Here is a 23,179-nt window from a genome sequence, read left to right as displayed (position 1 = left end):
AATCAAAATGCATATTTGTGCAGAAATGCCTTCTGGAAAATGTGAACTTTCATGTTCCTTATTAATAACAAACGTGTATGCCATCTGTAAATACAAATAAAATAGTTAAATAACGAGCCTAGTTGGTTTAGCCACGGGAAAAGACGGGAACTTTCCCACTAGCCATGATTGGCTGAGATAATGGATGGGCTGGACATGCCAAGAGATGAATTCAGATCGGTCTGCCATGTAGCACACTTCTGTCTGTAACATGAGCTGGTCAGTATGTGTAGATAATCCATTCTAAGTGTTGCTCTCCACTTTCTGGAGGACCGAGTTTTAAATTCAGTGGAATGCCCGGTGTTATTAGAGTATGATAGCTAAGGAGATGGAGAAAATTCTGCCGTTTGAATGCAAATTTGCAGAGGGTGTCGAAGAGAACACACAGAAGGCTGTTGTATAAAACACCTGTCTCCGGATTACATCTTCAAACTAAGGGCAACTGTGGCATCCGTGACAGAGAGGGAGAAGAGTCCATCGATGTATACCGGTAAGATAGTCTAGCTAGCTACATTTTCAGATATTACAGGTTTTCATTTTGTCAGAAAATTATTTTCATTTCAAGTTCAAGCCTACTGTTAGCTAGTTATCTAACGTTAGCTGGCTGGCTCGCTAGCTAACGGTATGTGTATGATCTGTGTAGTAATATTATTCGCATCTCAGAGCCATTTACATTGCTAGTAATAGCCTAATGTTAGCTAGCTAGCTAACATTGAACCTGGTTGGTTAGCTACCTGCAGATTCATGGAGAGTAGTAATGTTATGAGTTGGGATTATGGTTAATTGTTTAGTTAGCTAGCTAGCTACATGTCTAAACAAAAGGCCGCTCTAAATCAGAAAGGTGCGGAAGCCGACCTCGATCAACATCCACGTCTTTGCTCAGGGGCAGAACGACAGATTTTTACCTTGTCCGCTCGGGGATTCCATCCACCAACCTTTCGGTTACTGGCCCAACGCTCTAACCACTAGGCTATCTGCTTTACAAGTGACGGGAGGAAATTCTCCACCCCACAACAGTGAGCATCAGACTGGTGTAACTGGTAACAGAGATACATGGACTGTGGTTTTTCTGTTCTGCGTCTGGTACTAGGGCTGGATGATATATCGAATTAATTCGGTTAATTAGAATGTATGTTTGTTTGCGATGTTCTCAAATATATTTATTTTTCGTTTTTATGAGCCTTTATGTCCGCTTGTTCTCATGCTTGGTCTCGTCTCATTGGCTCCCCTGTGCTGTGTGCACCTTCCCATTGACACCAGAGATCTGTATGTAATGACGAGATGCACGTCTCCGACCCTAACAATGGGAGTCGTTGTCCCAAAGGCTTTAAGGCAGGTGACAAATGTAGGTTCAAAATAAGCCATAGAAACGCATTGGGTTTATTTTGGACAGATTTTTGCGAGAGTGAACCCTCTTGCTTCGCCCTCTTCCTCTCTGGTTTACACACCAAGCCCCTCCCCTGCCTCTCACACCAACCATGTTAAGAGACCACATCTTCCTCTCTGGTTTACACACCAAGCCCCTCCCCTTCCTCTCACGCAACCATGTTATGAGATCACATCTTCCTCTCTGGTTTACACACCAAGCCCCTCCCCTGCCTCTCACGCCAACCATGTTATGAGATCACATCTTCCTCTATGGTTTACACACCAAGCCCCTCCCCTGCCTCTCACGCCAACCATGTTAAGAGACCACATCTTCCTCTCTGGTTTACACACCAAGCCCCTCCCCTTCCTCTCACGCCAACCATGTTAAGAGATCACATCTTCCTCTCTGACAAGCTGTTTCAACCCACTATTTGCATTTGAGGTTTGGTCGAACAGAATCGGTCAAATGGACACCAAAACACATTGAGACATTATTTTACTGTAATAGTGGAGAAGGAAACTTTTCTCACGATATAATTTTTATGACTCAAATTGCGCGCAGAGCAGACACTACTAAAATGAGAGTATGAATGAACATTGATTCTGAGAAATGAATGCTCAGTTTGTCGCGAGCGGCATTGGGGTACCACGTACAGCATTTTAGTCAGTCTGTTATACTAGCTGCCTAGTCTGTGTTTTATAAATGTGGAACACTCATAAGACACAATTATATTAGGAATTGGCAACTCGTTCTCATTCTGAGAAATAAGGGAAGCCACTTGATTTCAACATCTGAACAAAGTGGACAGGCTTTTCAAACCGTTCGGAGACAGAAGGGTGTGCTCATAACAACGCAACTGTTCAACCTTGTTAGCTACTAAATAGATCCAAGTTGGCTAAACTTGAAATATATAGATAATCTGGATAATTATTTTTACTTTATTTAACTAAGCCAGTTAAGAACAAATTCTTATTTTCAATGATAGCATAGGAACAGTGTTCAGGGGCAGAACGACAGATGTTTAGCTTGTCAGCTCAGGCATTCGATCTTGCAACCTTTCGGTTACTAGTCCAACACTCTAACCCCTAGGTTACCTGCCACCCCTAATCACTAGCATGTGGGCTTTAGAGATCGTTGATGAGCCCTGTGTTAATTGTCTATAGCCTAATGCCTGCTATAATAAGCAAGTCATTATTAGTGAATTTGCATTCTGCATGGTTATAGTTACATTTGTAACAAAAAGGGCATTTTTATAGACAGATTTGAAAGCCAGATCAGTGATTATTGAGGGGGAAAAAGTAGGTAAAACAATTTTTATAAAATTATTTAATTATTAGTGGGTCTTATGGATGTGGAAGGCTTAAATTTAGCCTTGGTATAACTTCACAAGCCCTGAAATCATTAGATTATAGCTGACTGTTTGAAATGCAGTGTATTTTACCTTTAATTCTACAACAACGCTTATTTAGAGATTTTTTTTTATTTTTAATCAAGAGATATATCGTGAATCGGCCGTAAATGTGAGAAAATCTAGATAGGGCTAGGCAATATGGCCTAAAAATCATATCTGGAACCATACAATAGTAATCTAAAGAGTTATAGAAAGGCTGGCATTCAATCCAACCCAGTTGCTCTTTCCTGCAGTCAAAAGTCCTAGTGGCCTCATGGGTGGAATGTTATTAATATTTTTCATAATTTCGTAATTAATCAACATTATAATTTTTTTTTTTTTAAACGGATGAAAATACAGTGTTTCTATGTCAAACAATGTTGTTATATTTCAGTCTTCTGTGATGTATATTCATTGTAATATTGGGATGCAAACTCAAAATGTCATATATTTCAATTCTATATCTGACATGGTACATGTGTCTTCCTTTTTTATGCCTATAACCATGTGTGTGAGGTGGATACTTTTGTTTCAATGTAGATTTATTTAAGATTACCAAGAAACACTCTGTGTGACCCTGATTTAGCTCACTGCAGTAAAAAGTTAAAGGTAAATTCCAGCCCCAAAATATATTTTGGTATTGGTTTCATTAGTCCATTGTTGATATAATCCCAAAATGTTTTGCATGTCGGCAAACAAGGTTTCAAGGTATCTAACTTTCAAAATACAGAAATACAGCCAGTATTATGTATTTTGTATCATACATGCAAAACATTTTGGCATTATATCAACAATGGACTAAGAAACAAATACCAAAAGATAGTTTTGGGGTGGAGTTGTACTTTAACCAGGTTTGAGCTGCATGTCAAGAAACTGCATTCCTCCTGCACTGAAATAATACCCACATTACATTCATATAGGCTACTCATCTACTCAGTGTGAACTACAATGAAACTAGACTGCCTTTTTCCCATTTTCCTGGAAATCATCATGCAGGATTTGATTGAATATAGCTAATTTACCTCTATTGACCTGGTACAGTTCAATTATATGACTCCCAGTGTGATTTTCTATTTAACTTACTGTAGGAATAATTGTGATATAACTGTACATATTCCATTAAACTTTATGGTTCATTTCAGGATATTAAAATACACCGTATTGAACCCCCGAGCCCAAATACTCTTTAAAGTCACTATCAGCGAAGTTCAACATATCTATTATCACCTAAAAAGGAACAGTCACTTTCAAACAACTATAATATTTTATGAGTTACCACTTTTATAAAAATGAACATGGTGTTGTTATTAAGGTGTTGGCATGGTTATAACCACAAATGCCACATTGTACTGTAGACTACCTTGTCATTATAAGCTACTCGTCTCAACGCTCTTCCTTTTATGGACATTATACTGTAGAATTGAAACCACTCCGAGGGAAGTTGTATCGCTGACATTAGCCTTCAGTTCGTCGTCACGTTTTAAAACACAGGAGTTGGACACAAACAGAACACGTCAACAAAACAATAAGAAAATATATCCAGTCGTTTTGTTTTCTATCACGAAAGCAAACGTCTTATTCAACAATGCTCGCGTGCTGCCACACCACACGCAACTGGTAGATAAACAAGAGGAAAATAACTTTGTAAGTAGGCTATGGCTACAAAGGCGAGTGTCTTTCTTTTATGTCTTTACCTTGTCCTCGGGTATCTCCGTGTGCACTTTCCAGTATGCCATTCAGTAGTAGCAAAGACAACATAATAAGCGAACGTCCACATTGTGCCGGTGATATTTGGGCATTTTTCTGCCTATGTTTGCTGTACATCCCTGTTGTCCTCGGTACCGTTATCCGTCCTCCCGTTCTTCGCTCGCACTGATTCCCCTCGCTCTCTCTGCTTTGACTCCGGAGCGGCGCACGCATCAAAACAAGAAATGGATCTGATTAAGACCGCGAGCCCAGCCCCAGCCCCTGTTTCCCGGTTGTCAGAAAGATGCGCTTCAGTAAAATTACCGGATTAATTGTCCATCTAAAAGTATCTTCAGTTGAAAGGATGTCTGTCAGTTATAATTAATCATATGAAATTTGTGCATGAGCCCATGGATTATATTAGGAACATGTAAACGTGTCTAGATAAAATATACTTGTCCTGAGCCCCTCATACAAAGGGGCGGCAGCGTTGGGCCAGTAACCGAAAGGTTGCTGGATCGAATCACCGAGCTAACAAGCAAGCAAGTAGACCAAGCAAGTAAATAGTAATAGATTCAGAGACATTAAGTTTGAACTATTGAACTATTGATCTGTGGGCAAAGGCATTATCTATAGCTATAGCTAAGGCCCACGCACAATTTATTCACCAACTCAAATCATGTTTATCTGCCAAAGAAACAGAGAAAGAAGAAAACAAGATATCTCAATCCTATGAGAATGCGATATGAGAATGAGCCTTACGATATGAGAATAAGCCTTATGATATGAGAATAAGCCCTACGATATGAGAATGAGCCTTATGATATGAGAATAAGCCTTATGATATGAGAATAAGCCTTACTATGTTGCGATGAAGAACATGTTGTTGGTTTTGTAGGCATCTGAGAGGCTTGAAGGAAGAAAACATTGCTTCTGGGCGATTTGAAGTCACAACTAGATCCCATTACTTTATATATGTACAGTATATGAATTATTTGTGAACATTTGCATAAATTCAGTAATATAAAATGGAAAATTAATAATACATTGGAAAATGCCATTTGTGAAGTGGGGTGCCATTTCAAATCCGGTTGCCATTTCCAAACCCTTTGAATAATCCACCTTGAATATTTAGTAAGGTTGAAAGACAGAGGACCTTTCGAAACAGGACATATATCAAGCCTTTTAAATCAAAGATTTGACCTCCTCTTGTCATTGGGCTGTATCGAGCAGTCCCAATCGAGAAGTAATCATCTGTGACATAGTTAATGATGAATACCTGTGTCGCATATCCAACACCGTTGTTGAATTTTCCTACATTTCTCTTGACTACAATGAAGAAGTCCAATCCTTCTCCCATGGTGTTTTCTACTGTTTTTCACCCCCAGTAACTCTAAAACATCAACGTATAGAGCCCCACGGTTGAGGTGTCATAATACCCATAAATCCTGGTGGTCAAACAGGGAAAGGGTTCCAATAGTTTCTCCACCATTCATTTTTCCCCTAGGGAAATTTACGAAACCCTTTAAATAAGGGCTGTGTTTTGTGTAGGCTTACACTGGCGTAACGTTTTGATAACCATGTAAATCTCTCTCGGACAAGGTGAGTTGTATCTATATATTCGGCTCTATTTACTCCCAGATTCTAAAATGTTAATTAGCATCAAAGTAGACATCATGCAAGACTACAAATCCCTGCAAGCTCCTACAACATCATCTCTAGCTGACACCTTTGCTAACAGGTATTGTGTCAATTTAAAACTTGCACTAGACAGTTCACAGAATTGTCCATTTAAAGAAATGTAGCAATTTACTCCATCTTACATTTAGCTAACATTAGATAGTTAATCCAGAGATTCTTACCTATGCCTCGATTCGGCAGTCTCGTCCAGATCATCATGGCATTTGTAGTTCTTTATGATAGCCACATTAGCAGCTAATTACCATTTCATTTTTTGGGAGGGGGTAAATACAGGCTAATATATTGATAAAAGCCACCTTGTCCTCGAGAGATTTACATGGTTATCAAAACATCAAGCCAGGGTAAGCCTATACGAAACACATCCCTTATTTTAAGGGTTTCTAAAATCCCGTTGGAAAAATTAATGGTGTAAAAAACGATTGGAACTATTTCCTTGTTTTACCGCTAGGTTTTATGGGTATTATGACTCATACTGGGGTACGCTATTGTATTTTCTTACCATCCACTATCTAGCAGAAACAAAATGAAATCCCAGTGCCCGATCCACTCCAAAAAGATATCTGTTTCCCCAGAGTATTAAATGAAATCCCAGTGCCCGATCCACTCCAAAAAGATATCTGTTTCCCCAGAGCATTAAATTAAATCCCAGTGCCCGATCCACTCCAAAAAGGGATCCGTTTCCCCAGAGTATTAAGATCATGTGCTTGCCAGCTGCTAAACTAAAACCCATTATAACCATGGATCTGTCCCAAATTATACCCTATTCCCTGTGTAGTGCACTGCTTTTGACCAGGGCCTAGGTCAAAAATAGTGCACTAAATAGGGAATAGGGTGCCATTTAGGATGCAGACCCGTGCCTGCCAGTACAAGCACTCCAAACACGTTACCAGGCCAGCGAGGTACTGTATAAGAAGGTGGCCAAAAACATTGTCTCTTTTCCCCTCCCTGACACTGTTGCCAAACGGTTCATTGTCACGCTCTTCTACTCCAGGATTACGGCTTTAAAATGTAGACTTCCCACCCAGACGGATTTAAATTCACCTCATCTGGAACATTTATTTCTGCCTCCACACAACCCCCTGTGATGCTTTAAAGCCCAGCTTATGGGAAGTTGGACATTGCATTTGTTCATTTTTTGGTTATCACACGGACGAGTTGTTCTTTTGTGTTGGCTGGAGTTCATATTTCTCTGGTTATTGTTAAACACTTGTTTCATTTGAAAGGTCAAGGGCTTAAGACTTAAAAGGGGAGCAAATCCCTTGGACTATACACAAAGCATATGGAGAAAAGGTTGGTTCAAAGGACCTCGGAAACTGGATGGTATAAATTAGTCGATATGGACTGGTCTCAGGAAAGGAAAGCCTCTATATTATCCTACACTAGAGATAGCATATCTCTTCAAGAAAAACACAAAAAACTATTGACCTTCCAAGTGTCACCTTCTTCTTCTATCACATGAAAATTGAAAAAGCCAGACTTCATCCAGTCTCTCTGAACAGAGCTGGGCTTTTGCTTTTCTTTGGTGCAGTCGTAGTTTTATGGCATTCAGTCACTGTCATGATTAAAATCAGGGAAGGTTGGGAGAAAGCTAAAGAGAGAGGGAGATGTCGGTGTGCTTTCTCAGATATGCAATTGACTTCAAGCACATTTCACAATACTCTACTCTTCACCTCTGCTGACTCCAACAAATAGCCTTCATACAATACCACTACTTTTATTGATTAGCCCAGCAGTGGTTTGAAGGTAAATGCAGTGGATAGTGGAAAGACAAGGTTGTGAAATAAATCACTTCCCATACAGACACACTATACTGTATATACAAAATACCCATTTCAATTATTAGATTTGGCTATTTCTTCCACACTCGTTGCTGGCAGGTGTATAAAAATCGAGCACACAGCAATGCAATCTCCATGGACAAACATTGGCAGTAGAATGGCCTTACTGAAGAAAGAGCTCAGTCACTTTCAACGTGGCACCGTCATAGGATTCCACCTTTCCAACAAGTCAGTTTGTCAAATGTCTGCCTTGCTAGAGCTGCACCGGTCAACTGTAAGTGCTGTTATTGTGAAGTGGAAACGTCTTGGAGCAACAACGGCTCAGCCGCGAAGTGGTAGGCCACACAATCTCCCCGAACAGGACTGCCGATAGTTGAAGCGCATAGCGTGTAAAAATAGTCTTTCCTCGGTTGCAACGCTCAGTACCAAGTTCCAAACTGCCTCTGGAAGCAACGTCAGCGCAATAACTGATCGTCTGGAGATTCATGAAATGGGTTTCTATGGCCGAGCAGCCGCACATAAGCCTAAAATCGCTTGACATTGCTCATGGTGTCGGCTGGAGAAGTTTGCCGCCATTGAACTCTGGAGCAATCTGGCAGTTCACAATCTGGCAGTTAGACGGACAAATCTGGGTTTGCGGCTGCCAGGAGAACACTACCTGGCTGAATGCATAGTGCCAACTGTAAAGTTTGGTGGATGAGGAATATTGATCTGGGGCTGTTTTTCATGGTTCGGGCTAGGCCCCTTAGTTCCAGTGAAGGAAAGTCTTAACACTACAGCATACAATGACATTCTAGACAATTCTGTGCTTCCAACTTTGAGGCAACAGTTTGGAGAAGGCCCTTTCCTGTTTCAGCAAGACAATTTCCCCGTGCACAAAGCGAGGTCCATACAGAAATGGTTTGTCGAGATGGTTGTGGAAGAACTTGAATGCCCTGCACAGAGCCCTGACTTCAACCCCATCGAAAACCTTTGGAATGAATTAGAACACCGACTGCGAGACAAGCCTAATCGTCCAACATCAGTGCCCGACCTCACTAATGCTTTTGTGGCTGAATGGAAGCAAGTCCCCGCAGCAATGTTCCAACATCTATTGGTTATCCTTCCCAGAAGAGTGGATGCTGTTATAGCAGCAAAGGGGGGACCAACTCCATTTTAATGCCCATGATTTTGGAATGAGATGTTCGACGAGCAGGTGTCCACATACTTTTGGTTATATAGTGTATGTTACACATACATTGCAGAGAATTAATCTGGTATGATTACGACCTAATCTTTATTTGAACTAGTAATCTTCACTAGATGAGTTCTCGGGAATGATGAAAAGAAAGAGTCTGGTTCTTTACACACACACACACACACACACACACACACACACACACACACACACACACACACACACACACACACACACACACACACACACACACACACACACACACACACACACACACACACACTAAGACTTGAAATTAACGATGTCATTCTCCTTCCAAAGCATTGTTTCTCTTTATTGCAGAGCTCAGATTGGCTGTGCAGTTGAAAGTTGGCGTATAAAATAAATTATTTTTATTATCTTGGTGCTGCTGTAGTTTGTGTTCTTCAAGGACCCTGGCGTTAAATACGAGTGCATCATCATCGTTCGCTGACTACCCTGCTCTTAACCAACACACGCAGAGACACACAATCCTGCACCCCCCATATAGGAGCCTGGTGACTGATTGATGGGGGGGGGTCTAGAAGTCTGGTGATTGATTGATCGGGGGGAGTCTAGAAGTCTGGTGACTGATTGATGGGGGGAGTCTAGAAGTCTGGTGATTGATTCATCGGGGGGGGGGGGGTCTAGAAGTCTGGTGACTGATTCATCGGGGGGGGGGGTCTAGAAGTCTGGTGACTGATTCATCGGGGGGGGGTCTAGAAGTCTGGTGACTGATTCATCGGGGGGGGGGGGGTCTAGAAGTCTGGTGACTGATTGATGGGGGGGGTCTAGAAGTCTGATGACTGATTGATGGGGGGGGGTCTAGAAGTCTGGTGACTGATTCATCGGGGGGGGGGTCTAGAAGTCTGGTGACTGATTGATGGGGGGGGGGGTCTAGAAGTCTGATGACTGATTGATCGGGGGAGGGTCTAGAAGTCTGATGACTGATTGATCGGGGGAGGGTCTAGAAGTCTGGTGACTGAAGTCTGGTGACTGATATACAATTTATAGCATTTTTCCCTACAAACCTTCTGTTTTACTAATTAACTATTGATTTAGCTTATTATTACAGTCGAATAGTTTGAATCCAGCACGTTTTCAAGACCTCAAATTGGCGGTTGGTTTTTGGTTAGCTAGCTAGCTAATGTTAGTTGGCTAGCTAGCTAATGCTAGTTGGCTAGCTAGCTAGCTAATGTTAGCTGGCTAGCATTAACATAAATCTCAAACTTCTTTTGATTTGATTATGCCTATTGTCCGGAGGTTGGGGATGGAGAGGACTAAGTTATAAGGCTTCTCCTAAATTACTATTGAAGTGTGATGTGCTTTCTAGCGCCAAGTGGGGGCTGCAATTTGGTAGTATTGAAGAGTAGCTAGCTAGCTACAAGTCCAGCAGCTAGTACAAAAACTCAAACTTCATCTCTACTACAGAAGGTGTGGATGGTGAGACAACGTGATGACGACGTGCTGCCAGCAGCTGCCTTCTCTCCCCTTTGACCTCCTCAATCAAGCCATGAACTTTCTCAACCTTCAGTCTCTTGACCGATGACCTCATGATGATTCACGGTGTTGTTTTAAAACAGTTGTTGTTGTTGTTGTTGTTGTTGCTTTACAGCGCTTTAAATAAATTGTGATTATTAGTATATGTTTTTATTGGGGAACCTATAACAACGCAAAGCTTTTTTTTTATTGTCAGATATACAACATGTTCTCTCACTGACATAGTGCTTTGTGTAAATAATTCAACACTACGAAGATATCACTTTCCGCTGAATAGCTTTAGTAGACAAGTTCCATATTGTTTTGTCCTTTATTCTTCTTAAATGCAGGCATTATTTCTATATTGTCTCTTCAATGCTTTGGGTCGAGTTTTGACCGTTTTTTATTATTCTTGAACACAGAACAAAGAGTCTACTAAGGACTTAAGCGCCTGACGCCACGGCGACAACTGCCACTGTCTCGACGACAACAACAGCAACAACAACCAAAAATCCAATTCAGTAATGTGGCGTTGCTAATTTTATGACAGGAATGCCTATTCTACTAAATTGCCAAACAGCCTGCTCTGTGAGGCTGGGGATGGGATAAATGTATATGTCAAGTTTGTTATGAAGCGTAGCCTAACTGGGTAAAAGGAAATTGCCGGAGCCCAGACTCCATAGTAGGGCCTGGAGGGTAGAGTGAGAGAGAGAGTGAGAGAGTGTGTGTGAGAGAGCGGGAGAGAGAAAGTGTGTGTGAGAGAGAGAGAGAGAGAGAGAGAGAGAGAGAGAGAGACAAAGGGAGAGATACAAAGGGAGAGAGACAAAGGGGGACAGAGAGAGAGAGAGAGAGAGTGAGTGAGAGAGTGAGTGAGTGAGAGACAGAGTGAGAGAGAGCGAGAGAGAGGAGAGAGAGAGAGAGAGGGAGAGAGAGAGACAAAGGGAGAGAGAGAGACAAAGGGAGAGAGACAAAGGGGGACAGAGAGAGAGAGAGAGAGAGAGAGAGTGAGTGAGAGAGTGAGTGAGTGAGTGAGTGAGTGAGTGAGTGAGTGAGTGAGTGAGTGAGAGACAGAGTGAGAGAGCGCGAGAGAGAGGAGAGAGAGAGAGAGAGAGACAAAGGGAGAGAGACAAAGGGGTACAGAGAGAGAGAGGAGAGAGAGAGAGAGAGAGAGAGAGAGAGAGAGAGAGAGAGAGGCATATCAGTTAGAACAATGCTGCTCTAAGCTGGTTTGTCTGACACACGAGATAAGTGTGCAGAGGGTTCACGTTGGGTCCTCAAGCTGTTTTTGCTGAGATACACAAAAGCACCACTTGATAGGCCTACACACTCAGTCAGCCAGCCCCGCTGGATAGTGGAGGAGAGTGAGTGGATGGATGGAGGTTGTGTCTGCATGGTATGTCTGCCTCCCCACCACCCCGAAGGACAACACAACATTTCAACTGCTGGGTCGTGACAATAGGATTTTCAGAGCAAGCTGTTTCGGTGGGGCATCGCTACTGGGAAAACAAATGTCACAACAATCGTATGTTGGATACTGACAACAGCAGAAAGATAGAGTGTAGAGCTAATTGGCCTAATGACTACAGGGTTGCTGTCCAAGTGGATACAGCTGCTGGCAGGCATAGAGCCTTATAGGATAGGAAAATGCCTGCATATCCACTAAAATACTTATTCATACACCATGTACCATAAGGGTTTAGTCTAGTGATGTCTGCTATGTTTGCTTCTTATGGGGAGTTCAATGAGTCCTCTGGGCTCCCGAGTGGCGAAGCGGTCTAAGGCACTGCATCTCAGTGCTAGAGGTGTTACTACAAACCCTGGTTCGATTCCAGGCTGTATCACAACTGGCCGTGATTGGGAATCCCATAGGGTGGTGCACAATAGGCGCAGCAATTGTAAATAAGAATTTATTCTTAACTGACTTGCCTACTTAAATAAAGGTAAAATGAAAATAAAATGTGACATCCTGTCTCTGAATAAAAGTCCAACATTTCTTTCCTCAGAGTGAATGGTAATAACAGAGCAGACTTACTTTACAGAGCTATGGGCCCCTTCTCCTCCCTAACCACACACAAACACACACACACACACAGTGTAGTCTGCCTAGACTGCCCACAGTTCAGTTCACCTCTGCAACAGCTAAGACCACACAATTGTTTTCTAACTTCCAGGAATAACATTTTCTCTCAGTATAACCCCAAAATAACAATTATTTCAAGTTTTTCGAATGTGAGAGGAGGTAAAAATATGTTGATTTAGATAATTGCGTCTCGAGAGTAACACTACACTGCCACACGCCTCCCTCTCTCACTACCAATTCCTGCGTTTGCCATTGCAGGGCCAGAAATTATTTTTTATATAAGTTAATTAAGAGGAGTAAAGGCAGTGATAGGAGCCTTCTAGTCAGCCTCTCTAGCCTCTCTAGTACAGTAATTGCGTTTTGCACCCTGGTATTTGAAGCAGGGGGTCATTGTGTATCAGAGGACCACACACTAAGAAGATAAGACACCTAATTATGCTACGGGGCAAAGATGGCGCCAGGCCAATTGGCTAACAAATTACAGGAAGCGTATGTGAGTGAGTCTAAAACGTCTACTCCCTTATTGGTTCTTAAATAACTTAACCTATGTGCTTCCTAAGGTGGTAGCTTGGGAAATAAAAAAAATGGCTATTCAGAGCAGTGTTTAATATGTTTTCCCTACACAGAACCTGAGTAAAAATTCATAAGAGGGAGATTGGATTTGAGAGGAATAATTTTGTCAGGAGGTGGGCCTGGTCTACACAGTAGTAGCAGTGTAGTGTTATAAGTAAGTGAGCTTTTATTTCAGCACAATAGTCATGCATGGAAAACCCTTTGGAAAATTAGGCCCATAATGGAAATAAACATCGCTGTAAATCCCTAACTTTCCAGTCATGTGCGATATCTTTTTACTGGCAATATAAAACACATTTTATGGATGGAGAGGGAGGGAGCTTGGGAAGGAAACAAACCCATCTCCGAGGCAGCCATGTTCATGCGAAAAGTAGCTTTCTCTTCAATTACCTTTCCCTGACTGAATCCAATCTGACTGAAATTGACAAAGGGGACAAGCTGCACGTCTCCAGCCGTGTAAATGTTAATATTGGGAGTATTAAAGCAGAACGCTCCTGGCTGGCAGCGCCGTCACAGTCTTGCAGGTTTGAATCTGCGCCAATGTGATCGATCTCAGCCGGGTTGATTACAGCACTGATTGGACTCAGCGGGGTAATGGTGTTCTGTCCAATAAGATCGAAGGCAAATGAGTTTGCTGGTGTGAAAAAGCCAAGATGGATAATTCATATCCCATTAAAAAATATATATCCCAAAGCTGCATCATTTCCATCATATTTACCTACCACTATGATGAGATAAGAGAAAGATGACTGAAGTCATAACCCAGCTAACAATTATATAGAGAGAGAACGTTTTTGTTACGATACCCGTAATGTTCCCCAGATGTTTGAGTGTCCAGTTTTCCTTTAGGTAGGAGAACATTCTGTGTATGTTAGCAAAAAACCTCATGAGAACCTATTTAGAATGTTTAAGCATTAGAATTAGGAGAACATTCACTAAATGCCAAACAGAATTCATCCAGAACGTGGCTGCCATGTTTTCAGAATATAAGATATAAATGTTCTAGACATGTTTCATGAGAACATTGCAAGTACATTCATGTGTCCAGTTTTCTGAAGGTTAGGAGAATATTTCATCAGCGTCCCACCAAACTTATACAGAACATGGTTGCCATGTTCTCAAAATATAAGATATGAATGTTTCAGACACATTAATGTGTCCAGTTTTCTGAGGGTTATCAGACTATTCCATCAACATCCCATTAGACATTTAAATTGTTATTTTTTTAAAGAGTAAATGGTCTCACAGAAACATTTACATTTTAGTCGTTTAACAGACGCTCTTGTCCGGAGCAAAATACAGTTAGTGATTACATACATTATCTTATTTATTTACCAGTTCCCCGTGGGAATCAAACCCTCAACCCTGGCATTGCTAGCACCATGCTCTACCAAATGAGCGACACAGAACATGGTTGCCATATTCTCAGAATATAATAACGTTCCAGACACATTTCAAGAACGTTCCTGTGTATCAGTCGTCACCTTCATCACATCACCCCCGTATTACTGAGGCCAAGTCAATCAATGGTCTTACCATTGAACCAATGATCTATTCACGGCTCTTTTTTCCCCCGGCAAGGTTAGGGACACTCATAATTATTTTAACGTGCATACATATTTGTCACACTTTGACATAACCTACATTGTGCATGTTCATTCATACAGTGATTATTATTCAACATGTCCTCCTCTGTGATTTTAACTCACAGCCTCTTGGTTCAATGCATTCCAATCTTCTTGCCACGCCACCATGTACGAGTCAGTTAATCTGACTATTTTCTTATTGTTGATTTTATTTACTTATTTCAACAATTTTAGGGCTTTTTGTATAAATGATTAATGTTGGTGGGGCATATAACCCTGTTTTAATGATACTCCTGAATCACTATCATCAATAAAAATCGTTTTTCTTGAGTGTGCTTTTAACAGAGCTGAGATTTACATCACTATGATAAATAAAATATGAACTGATTAACCGACACAGACGTGGTAGCAGAAAGACTGGAATGAGTTCAAATCCCAGGTGAGGACATGCTGAATAATAAATGAACAGACATAATGTAATTATGAATGTGAAAGTGTGTCAAATATGTAAGTTGAAAACACTGTATGTTAAAGGCATTGTGTGTGAGTGTCTGTAACCTTGCCAACAGACAAAGAGCTGTGAATGGATCAGTTGTTCACCAATCAGGGCCTTAATAGCCTTGGCCACAGGAATAAGGGCTAACGTCTAATGAAATCCTTTTTCTTTTTACATTTCTTTGGGTCCTGACAACTGAAACACAGAAATGTTCGTGCAACGTTCCCATGAAACGTATCTAGAACATTCATATCTTATATTCTGAGAACATGGCAACCATGTTCTGGATATGTTCTGTTTGACATTAAGAGAATGGTCTCTTGGAAACAGTCCTTGCACATCACTGGAACATTCCTATGAAAAGGTTATAGGTGCCTCCCGGGTGGAGCAGTGGTCTAGGGCTGTGCCACCAGACACTCTAGGTTCGCGCCCAGGCTCTGTCGCAGCCGGCTGCGACCGGGAGGTCCGTGGGGCGACGCACAATTGGCCTAGCGTCGTCCGGGTTAGGGAGGGTTTGGCCGGTATGGATATCCTTATCTCATCGCGCACTAGCGACTCCTGTGGCGGGCCGGGCGCAGTGCGCGCTAACCTGGTCGCCAGGTGCACGGTGTTTCCTCCGACACATTGGTGCGGCTGGCTTCCGGGTTGGATGCGCGCTGTGTTAAGAAGCAGTGCGGCTTGGTTGGGTTGTGTTTCGGAGGACGCATGGCTTTCGACCTTCGTCTCTCCCGAGCCCGTACGGGAGTTGTATAGCGATGAGACAAGATAGTAACTACAAACAATTGGAGAAAAGGGGGTAAAATATTATGGAGAAAAAAGGAAAAAAGAACGACAAAATTAGACCCTTAAGGGAACGTTCTATAAAGTTTGTTGTTAGCTGGGAAGAAAGAGAGGCTTTTCTATTAATTAAATAAGAATTAGGCCTTAGCTCACTATCTCTGAGTGACCCTACCACTGGGACCAAAGTGTGGTTCAACAAGACAGATGAGTCTGATCACTTGACCTTTATGTCAACTACACATGGGCTGATGTCATTGAGCTGCTATGCTGATTTATAAGGCCTCGTGAGCCACTTTTACAGCCTAAAAATAGATTAGAGTGTCTATTCAGTGTATTGTCACGATTATCAATATGGTACTTTCGATTCAACAATTGATACGGTACCGGATTAGTTTGTTTGGTGAGTACCAAGTTCCATGCCAGTCTGCCTATTTCTAAAGAGAAAATGAACCAAAAATATAAAATATAAACGCAACACGCAACAACAATTTTACTGAGTTATAGCTCATGTAAGGACATCAGTCAATTTAAATAAATTCATTAGGCCTTAATCTATGGATTTCACATAACTGAGTAGGGGCAGGGTGGCACTGGGTGGCCCTGGGAGGGCAACCAATTAGAATTAGTTTTTCCCCTCAAAAGACAGAAATACTCCTCAGTTTCATCAGCTGTCCAGGTGGCTGGTCTCAGACGATTCCGCAAGTGAATAAGCCAGATGTGGAGGTTCTGGACTGGCGTGATTACAGGTGGTCTGTGGTTGTGAGGCCAGTTGGACGTACTGCCAAATTTTCTAAAATGACATTGGAGGCAGCTTATGGTAGAGACATTAACATTAAATTCTCTGGCATCAGCTCTGGTGGACATTCCTGCAATCAGACAAAACTGCACATTTTAGAGTGGGCTTTTATTGTCCCCAGCACAAGGTGCACCAGTGCAATGATCATGCTGTTTAATCAGCTTCTTGATATGCTACATCTGTCAGGTGGATGGATTATCTTGGCAAAGGAGAAATGCTTACTAACAGGGATGTAAACAAATTTGACCACATAATTTGAGAGAAATAAGCTTTTTGTATCTTATAGGGTTTGTATCTTATGAGAGAAATAAGCTTTTTGTATCTTATATTTCAGCTCATCAAACCAACACTTTACATGTTCCGTTTATATTTTTGTTCAGTATATTTAGGAAATCTTAGTTCCAGACACCCTCCTGTGGCAATATAAAAGCATTGCAGTGTCTGCAAGAGTTGTCGGGTTCAAAGTTCAGAGACATTGCGCATGCGTACAATGCGAAGAACATCATGGGTCACGTCTGACGTTGGATCAACTAGATACGTTGCTAAATTTATAAACTAGCTATATATTTTTTTATCACAGACATGACACGTTAACTCTGCACTTTTCATATTTTGTACTGTTAGCTAGACATATTTGACTACATTGTTTAGCGTCACCTGAAAGAAAGAAATCATGACTGCCAACGAGGATCAAGAGGTAATATCTGGTGATGCTAAACAGCGCGCTAGCTAACTAACAGAGCTAGCTAGCAGTGATGTACGAAGGCTGAACTGTTAACAGTTTTCGACAAAACAGAGTTTCATGAACGACGTACTAGCATTACCGTAGTCAGTGGATGCTTGGGATAGTTTGCCTAGTTAGCTAACTGAAGAACTAGGCTAGTTTTGCCTAGTTAGCTAACTGAAGAACTAAGCTAGTTTTAGCCACACCACCAGTTAGCCAACAATAGCTCTGAGTAGTGTGAGTCAGTGCACTGAATCTCCTTAGATAGCTAACGTATTTATACTGAACAAAAAATATGAACCCAACATGAAAAGTGTTGGTCCCATGTTTCATGATCTGAAATATAATGTCCCAGATATTTTCCATACGCACAAAAAGCTTATTTCTCTCAAATGTTGTGCACACATTTGTTTACATCCCTGTTAGTAAGCATTTCTCCTTTGCCAATATAATCTATCCAACTGACAGTTGTTATATATCAACAATTTGATTAAACAGCATGATCATTACACAGGTGCACCTTGTGCTGGGGACAATAAAAGGCCACTAAAAGGTGCAGTTTTGTCACACAACGCCACAGACGTCTCAAGTTTTGAGGGAGCGTGCAATTGGCATGCTGATTGCAGGAATGTCCACCAGTGCTGTTGCCAGATAATTGAATGTTAGTTTATCTACCATAAACCGCCTCCCACATTGTTTTAGAGAATTTGGCAGTAAGTCCAATCGGCCTCACAACCACAGACCACGTGTAACCACGCCAGCCGAGAACTTCCACATCCAGCTTCTTCACCTGCGGGATCATCTGAGACCAGCCACCTGGACAGTTGATGAAACTGTAGGTTTGCACCACCAAAGAATTACGGTAGAAACTGTCTCAGGGAAGCTCATCTGCATGCTCGTCGTCCTCACCAGGGTCTTGACTTGACTGCAGATTGGCGTTGTAACCGACTTCTGTGGGAAAATGCTCATCTTCGATGGCCACTGGCACGCTGGAGAAGTGTTTTCTTCACGGATGATTCAGATGGCAGACAACGTGTATGGCGTTGTGTGGGAGAGCGGTTTGCTCATGTGAACGGAGTGCCCCATGGTGGGGTTATGGTATGGACAAGCATGAATGGCAATTTTAATGCACAGAGATTCTGTGAAGAGATCCTGAGGCCCATTGTCGTGCCATTTATCTGCCGCCATCACCTCAAGTTTCAGCATGATAATACACGGCCCCATGTTACAAGGATCTGTACACAATTCCTGGAAGATGAAAATGTCCCAGTTGTTCTATGGCCTGCACACTCACCAAACATGTCACCCATTGAGCATGTTTGGGATGCTCTGGATCGACGTGTACGACAGCGTGTTCCAGTTCCCGCCAATATCCAGCAACTTCGCACAGCCATTGAAGAGGGCCACAATCAACAGCCTGATCAACTCTATGCGAAAGAGATGTCGCGCTGCATGAGGCACACCAAATACTGACTGGTTTTCTGATCCACTCCCCTACCTTTTTTTTTTAAGGCATCTGTGACCAACAGATGCATATCTGTGTTCCCAGTCATGTGAAATCCATAGATTAGGGCTTAATGAACTGCAACTCAGTAAAAGGTTCTGTATATTATCTAGCTGTCTTGTATCCAGCATCAATGAATAACCTCTCTCTCTCTCCGTGCTCTGTCTCGTCTCTCTCCCTCACTTTGGTTTCTGTTCCAGATGGAGTTAGAAGCGCTTCGTTCTATATACGAGGGGGATGAGTGCTTCAAGGAAGTCAGCCCAGTTTCTTTTCAGTTTAGGGTGAGTAGCTTGTTGAGTGGGATGTGCTGTAGAAGTGAGATTCTCAATTGGGAAAACATCCGTCCAAAGATAGTTCATCTTTGTCATTTATAGTGGGAGCAAATGAAGCGTAGTGGTTAGCACAAACAAGGAGGTGGGCAAAGCCATGCAGGAGATAGTGAGATCCTGTTGGTGCGTTGTAGCATATTTCCGTTGGGGAACTCCTCCTCTGAAGTAGGCATGTGCACAAACTCGATTCGACCTTGTACTCCTTCTAAACGACACAATTTAAATATATATTTTAACTTTGGCAAAGCCTCAAGTCTATAACACTTAGTGCGCTGTGTTTGTAACAGTTTTGGGAACAGAAACATGTATTGAGATCAGATGTTTAATCGATGAGTGTGCAGAATGTCGGCCCAGTTTTACATAGTACCATCCTCTCCAACTACCTCTCGACTGGACTTCCTCTCACTACCATATTTGGTCGTGAGAAAATGGTTCTAAATGGATGCTTCAGTTTTATAGCCCCAGTGACATGTCTGGGTTACCCCTTCTGTCTGTTGTCCATCCTCTTCTCCTACGTGATCCGGAAACGGAAGCCATATTTAGGATATTGTCAGTTTGTTAATAGGCGGCAGGAGGAGTTTTATTTTGTATTTATCCTATGGCAGAGGATGCTCAGGAATATTCTACTGCTGATGATTTTAAATCAGCCACATCCCCTTTGAACCAGCTGTTGTTGGGTGAAAAAAGCATTCACAGATTTAAAAACGATGAACTACTTTAAAAATATATACTTTTATGTATAAACATCCTTTTATAAAATATTTTATTTTCGCCTCTCCTCGATTTACCTTTTGACCTTTTTCAAAAAGAGTCGAGTAGAGGTCGTAGGAGACGAAGTGAGGAATCAAGGAAATTAAAGTGCGATTCTCCTAGTGTCTGTCTCCCAAACCTCTTAGGCTCACCTGGTTCAGTTGGTTTACTAATCAGCTGGGTAGTCAGGAAAGAGGTTTTGGGAAACACTGTCGACGTGAATGAACATTGTCTAACATCCCGAACCACTTCCTCTTCCAGATAGGAGAACATGATGACTCCAAAGCGTTCATTCTGGATATTTCATGGCCTGAGATGTATCCTGAAACGGCACCTGAAATTTCTCTAGGTGGCTTTTTCAACAAAAAAATGTAAGTAACCATTGACACTGTACAATACTTATTGTGGTTAGCCTAATTTATGTTACTACCATGCTATATTCCTAAGTTTGGGTCATGATCCACCAATGAAATACAGTGAGCCTGTAAAGATACAAAATAACTTAATATATGAAGTTGTCTAATTCCTGAGGTAATTACATTGAGTTGGTCCTGTCCTCTGTGGCTCTTTTGGTAGAGCATGGCACTTGTAATGCCAGGATAGTGGGTTTAGATTCCTCCTGGAGCCACTCATGCAGAAAATGTATGCACGCAAGACTTGACTGTAAGTCGCTTTTTGGGTAAAACACCAGCTAAATGATTTATTCTAAATGATTCTCTTATCAGATCTTCAGAGACCAAGCAGCTGATCATCTCTGGGTTGGAGGAGCAGGTGGAGGCCAACCTGGGCACTGCCATGATGTACACCCTGTTCGAGTGGGCCAAAGACAACCAGGAAGCTCTGATGGAGAACCACCAAGCCGTGGTCACTGCCGTGGTCAGTGTGTTACACAACCATAGAAATAGAATGACTTGGAAGGGACTTTCCGTTCGAGTCGGTTTAGTATTTATATACACATTGTGCTCATTAACCAGTGGTGACCTGTTTTTCCCAGACGCTGACATCTAACAGTGATCTCAACGCCCCAGCCAAGAAGAAAGAGAAGAAGGAACAGCTGACCAAATCACAGAAGAGGAAGATAACATGTAGAACTGGTATGGACTGAAATGACTTGAGTATTTACTTTCCATCACAAATTACTTTTTTTAGTCGAGACCTATTGATATTTAAACAGTGCTATTCACACGATACTGTTTCAACAGATAACAAGGGGGAGCTCCCCAGAGGCTGGGACTGGGTCGACGTCATCAAGGTATATTCCGTTCAGTCAGTTAACGGCAGTTGATTTTGTGCCGACTATTTTTGTTGTCCTGTGTGATTTTTCATTTTATTTCATAAGACCACCCGCGCTTTTGATAGCACCATTGCTGCCAATAGCGCCATTGTTCATCATTTTAATGTCTCTCCTTTCTTGCATCTTCAACTTGTTGAACATGACACTCCAGCATGTAAGTACAATGGAAAAACGATACATATTTCGCAATATACATAAAAAATAAAATAAAAACATGCCCCATCTGAGCTTACTGTGGTTTCTAAATGCTTTTCTCTATATTGTCGTTTTTCAGTTGAGCAGAACAGGCGGTAAAGAGGAAGACTAGAATGCCGTGGAGGAGGTGGAGAGGTCTCTGGTACTGCTTTTACCAGGAAGTGAAGTCTCCCGACCTCACTCAGACCACCTGGCCGCTGCTCTGTAGACTCCTTCCAGTCTGCCCCAAGACACCACACTCAAGACGGACGCTTTTTCGCTCCAAGGGAAGACGGGGTCCTCTACACCTGAACACAATCAATAGTTGTCAAAGCTGTCATTTTGAGAGGGTGTCACACATGCAGGTGGTTTAGTGTCATATCGGAAGGAGTTTAAAATGTGGCTTTTTTTTATTTTTATGAACTGTTTTCATTTGCTTGGAAGAGACCCCAAATGTGTGTGACTAATTTTGGTTTTAACGGTGGTGATGACGGTGAATTGCAGTGTGAGCTGCATAGAAACAACAAAGGCTTGTAAGGGGTGTGTGCTAGTATTTGTGCTGTCGAAGTGAGTGAATGGTGAAGGGGTGGCAGTGTCATCTGTTTTCACTAGTACTGTATGCTTGTCGAAGTGGAATGATCTGGAATTCTTGTTACCATGAGCCAGACTTACATGTACTGGCATCACTGCCAGGGAATTAAAAATAGGTCCACTGTGAGACCGGTTCAGTTGCTAGGCATCAGGAGCTGTAAAACGTGCTTTACCAGGGGTGTCAACGTATGGCTGTATGACTTTAGGATCCTCAGTGTATCATGATGTGGTGTGGAACATAAACTCAACATGTTATGAAGGACACAACAACTGAATATGTGATATTGTGCCCCTTTAATTTAGAGACGTGCTGGAGAAACATTCGTTTTTTTTTTAAATAAAAAAATGATTACTACGATATTGTTCTTACATTTATTTTAGCTTGTCCATGTTTCCCAACTAAAAATACACCCTGGCATAATGTATAGTGTATTTTATGTGCTGTTGTCGTTTGGATAAAGGGAAAAACGCAGAGAAACGGCTTAATGTGAATACCAAATACTTTATCCCATTGCACCAGTTTTGTGGGGGTATGATATTTGGTTCCCATGGCGATGTATCTGAATAGTATCTAGAGGTAGAAAACATAGTAATGAATAGGAGGCCCGCCTAAAGCTTATTTTTCTACGTCATTAAAGCCATGTCCGAAATTGAACTTTTTTTGAATATCCGGACGCATTCTTTAACCGAGGTGTAAGTAAAGCACTGTTAACTCTATCCAATTATGCGTTTATACGTACCGGGTCAGTGCGCCTCTAGTTGGCCTACTATTAGTGGAACATGAACCATCACTCGAATTCCGCCCTGGACAACACTAGTTGCCAAAGGAGTTATCACTTCTCCAAACACAGTGGGGCAGGTGATA

At 41.9% G+C, this 23,179-nt stretch overlaps 2 protein-coding genes across 2 annotated transcripts in view; one reads left to right on the top strand and one right to left on the bottom strand.

The window, feature by feature from the left end:
• adam19a (ADAM metallopeptidase domain 19a) overlaps window positions 1–4,687 on the bottom strand; it is a 211,718-nt gene extending 207,031 nt beyond the window's left edge. Inside the window, exon 1 of the mRNA XM_038995829.1 lies at window positions 4,493–4,687. Within this exon, the coding sequence (XP_038851757.1) occupies window positions 4,493–4,622 (130 nt within the window). The 5' untranslated portion in view covers window positions 4,623–4,687. The remainder of the gene's footprint in view (window positions 1–4,492) is intronic.
• Window positions 4,688–17,436: 12,749 nt separating this feature from the next.
• Window positions 17,437–22,672, top strand: rwdd (RWD domain containing 4). The gene is made up of 8 exons (XM_038995828.1): window positions 17,437–17,645; window positions 19,377–19,457; window positions 20,517–20,626; window positions 20,981–21,131; window positions 21,250–21,349; window positions 21,458–21,507; window positions 21,701–21,703; window positions 21,824–22,672. The coding sequence occupies exons 1-8, from the start codon at window positions 17,622–17,624 to the stop codon at window positions 21,854–21,856; spliced, it is 552 nt and encodes a 183-aa protein (XP_038851756.1). The 5' UTR covers window positions 17,437–17,621; the 3' UTR covers window positions 21,857–22,672.
• The last annotated feature ends 507 nt before the right edge of the window (window positions 22,673–23,179 follow it).

This window comes from Salvelinus namaycush, chromosome 6 (genome assembly GCF_016432855.1).
Source record: "Salvelinus namaycush isolate Seneca chromosome 6, SaNama_1.0, whole genome shotgun sequence".
Lineage (NCBI taxonomy): Eukaryota > Metazoa > Chordata > Actinopteri > Salmoniformes > Salmonidae > Salvelinus > Salvelinus namaycush.
The sequence above is the reverse complement of the archived record's forward strand: the minus strand, read 5'-3'. Positions and strand labels throughout refer to the sequence as shown.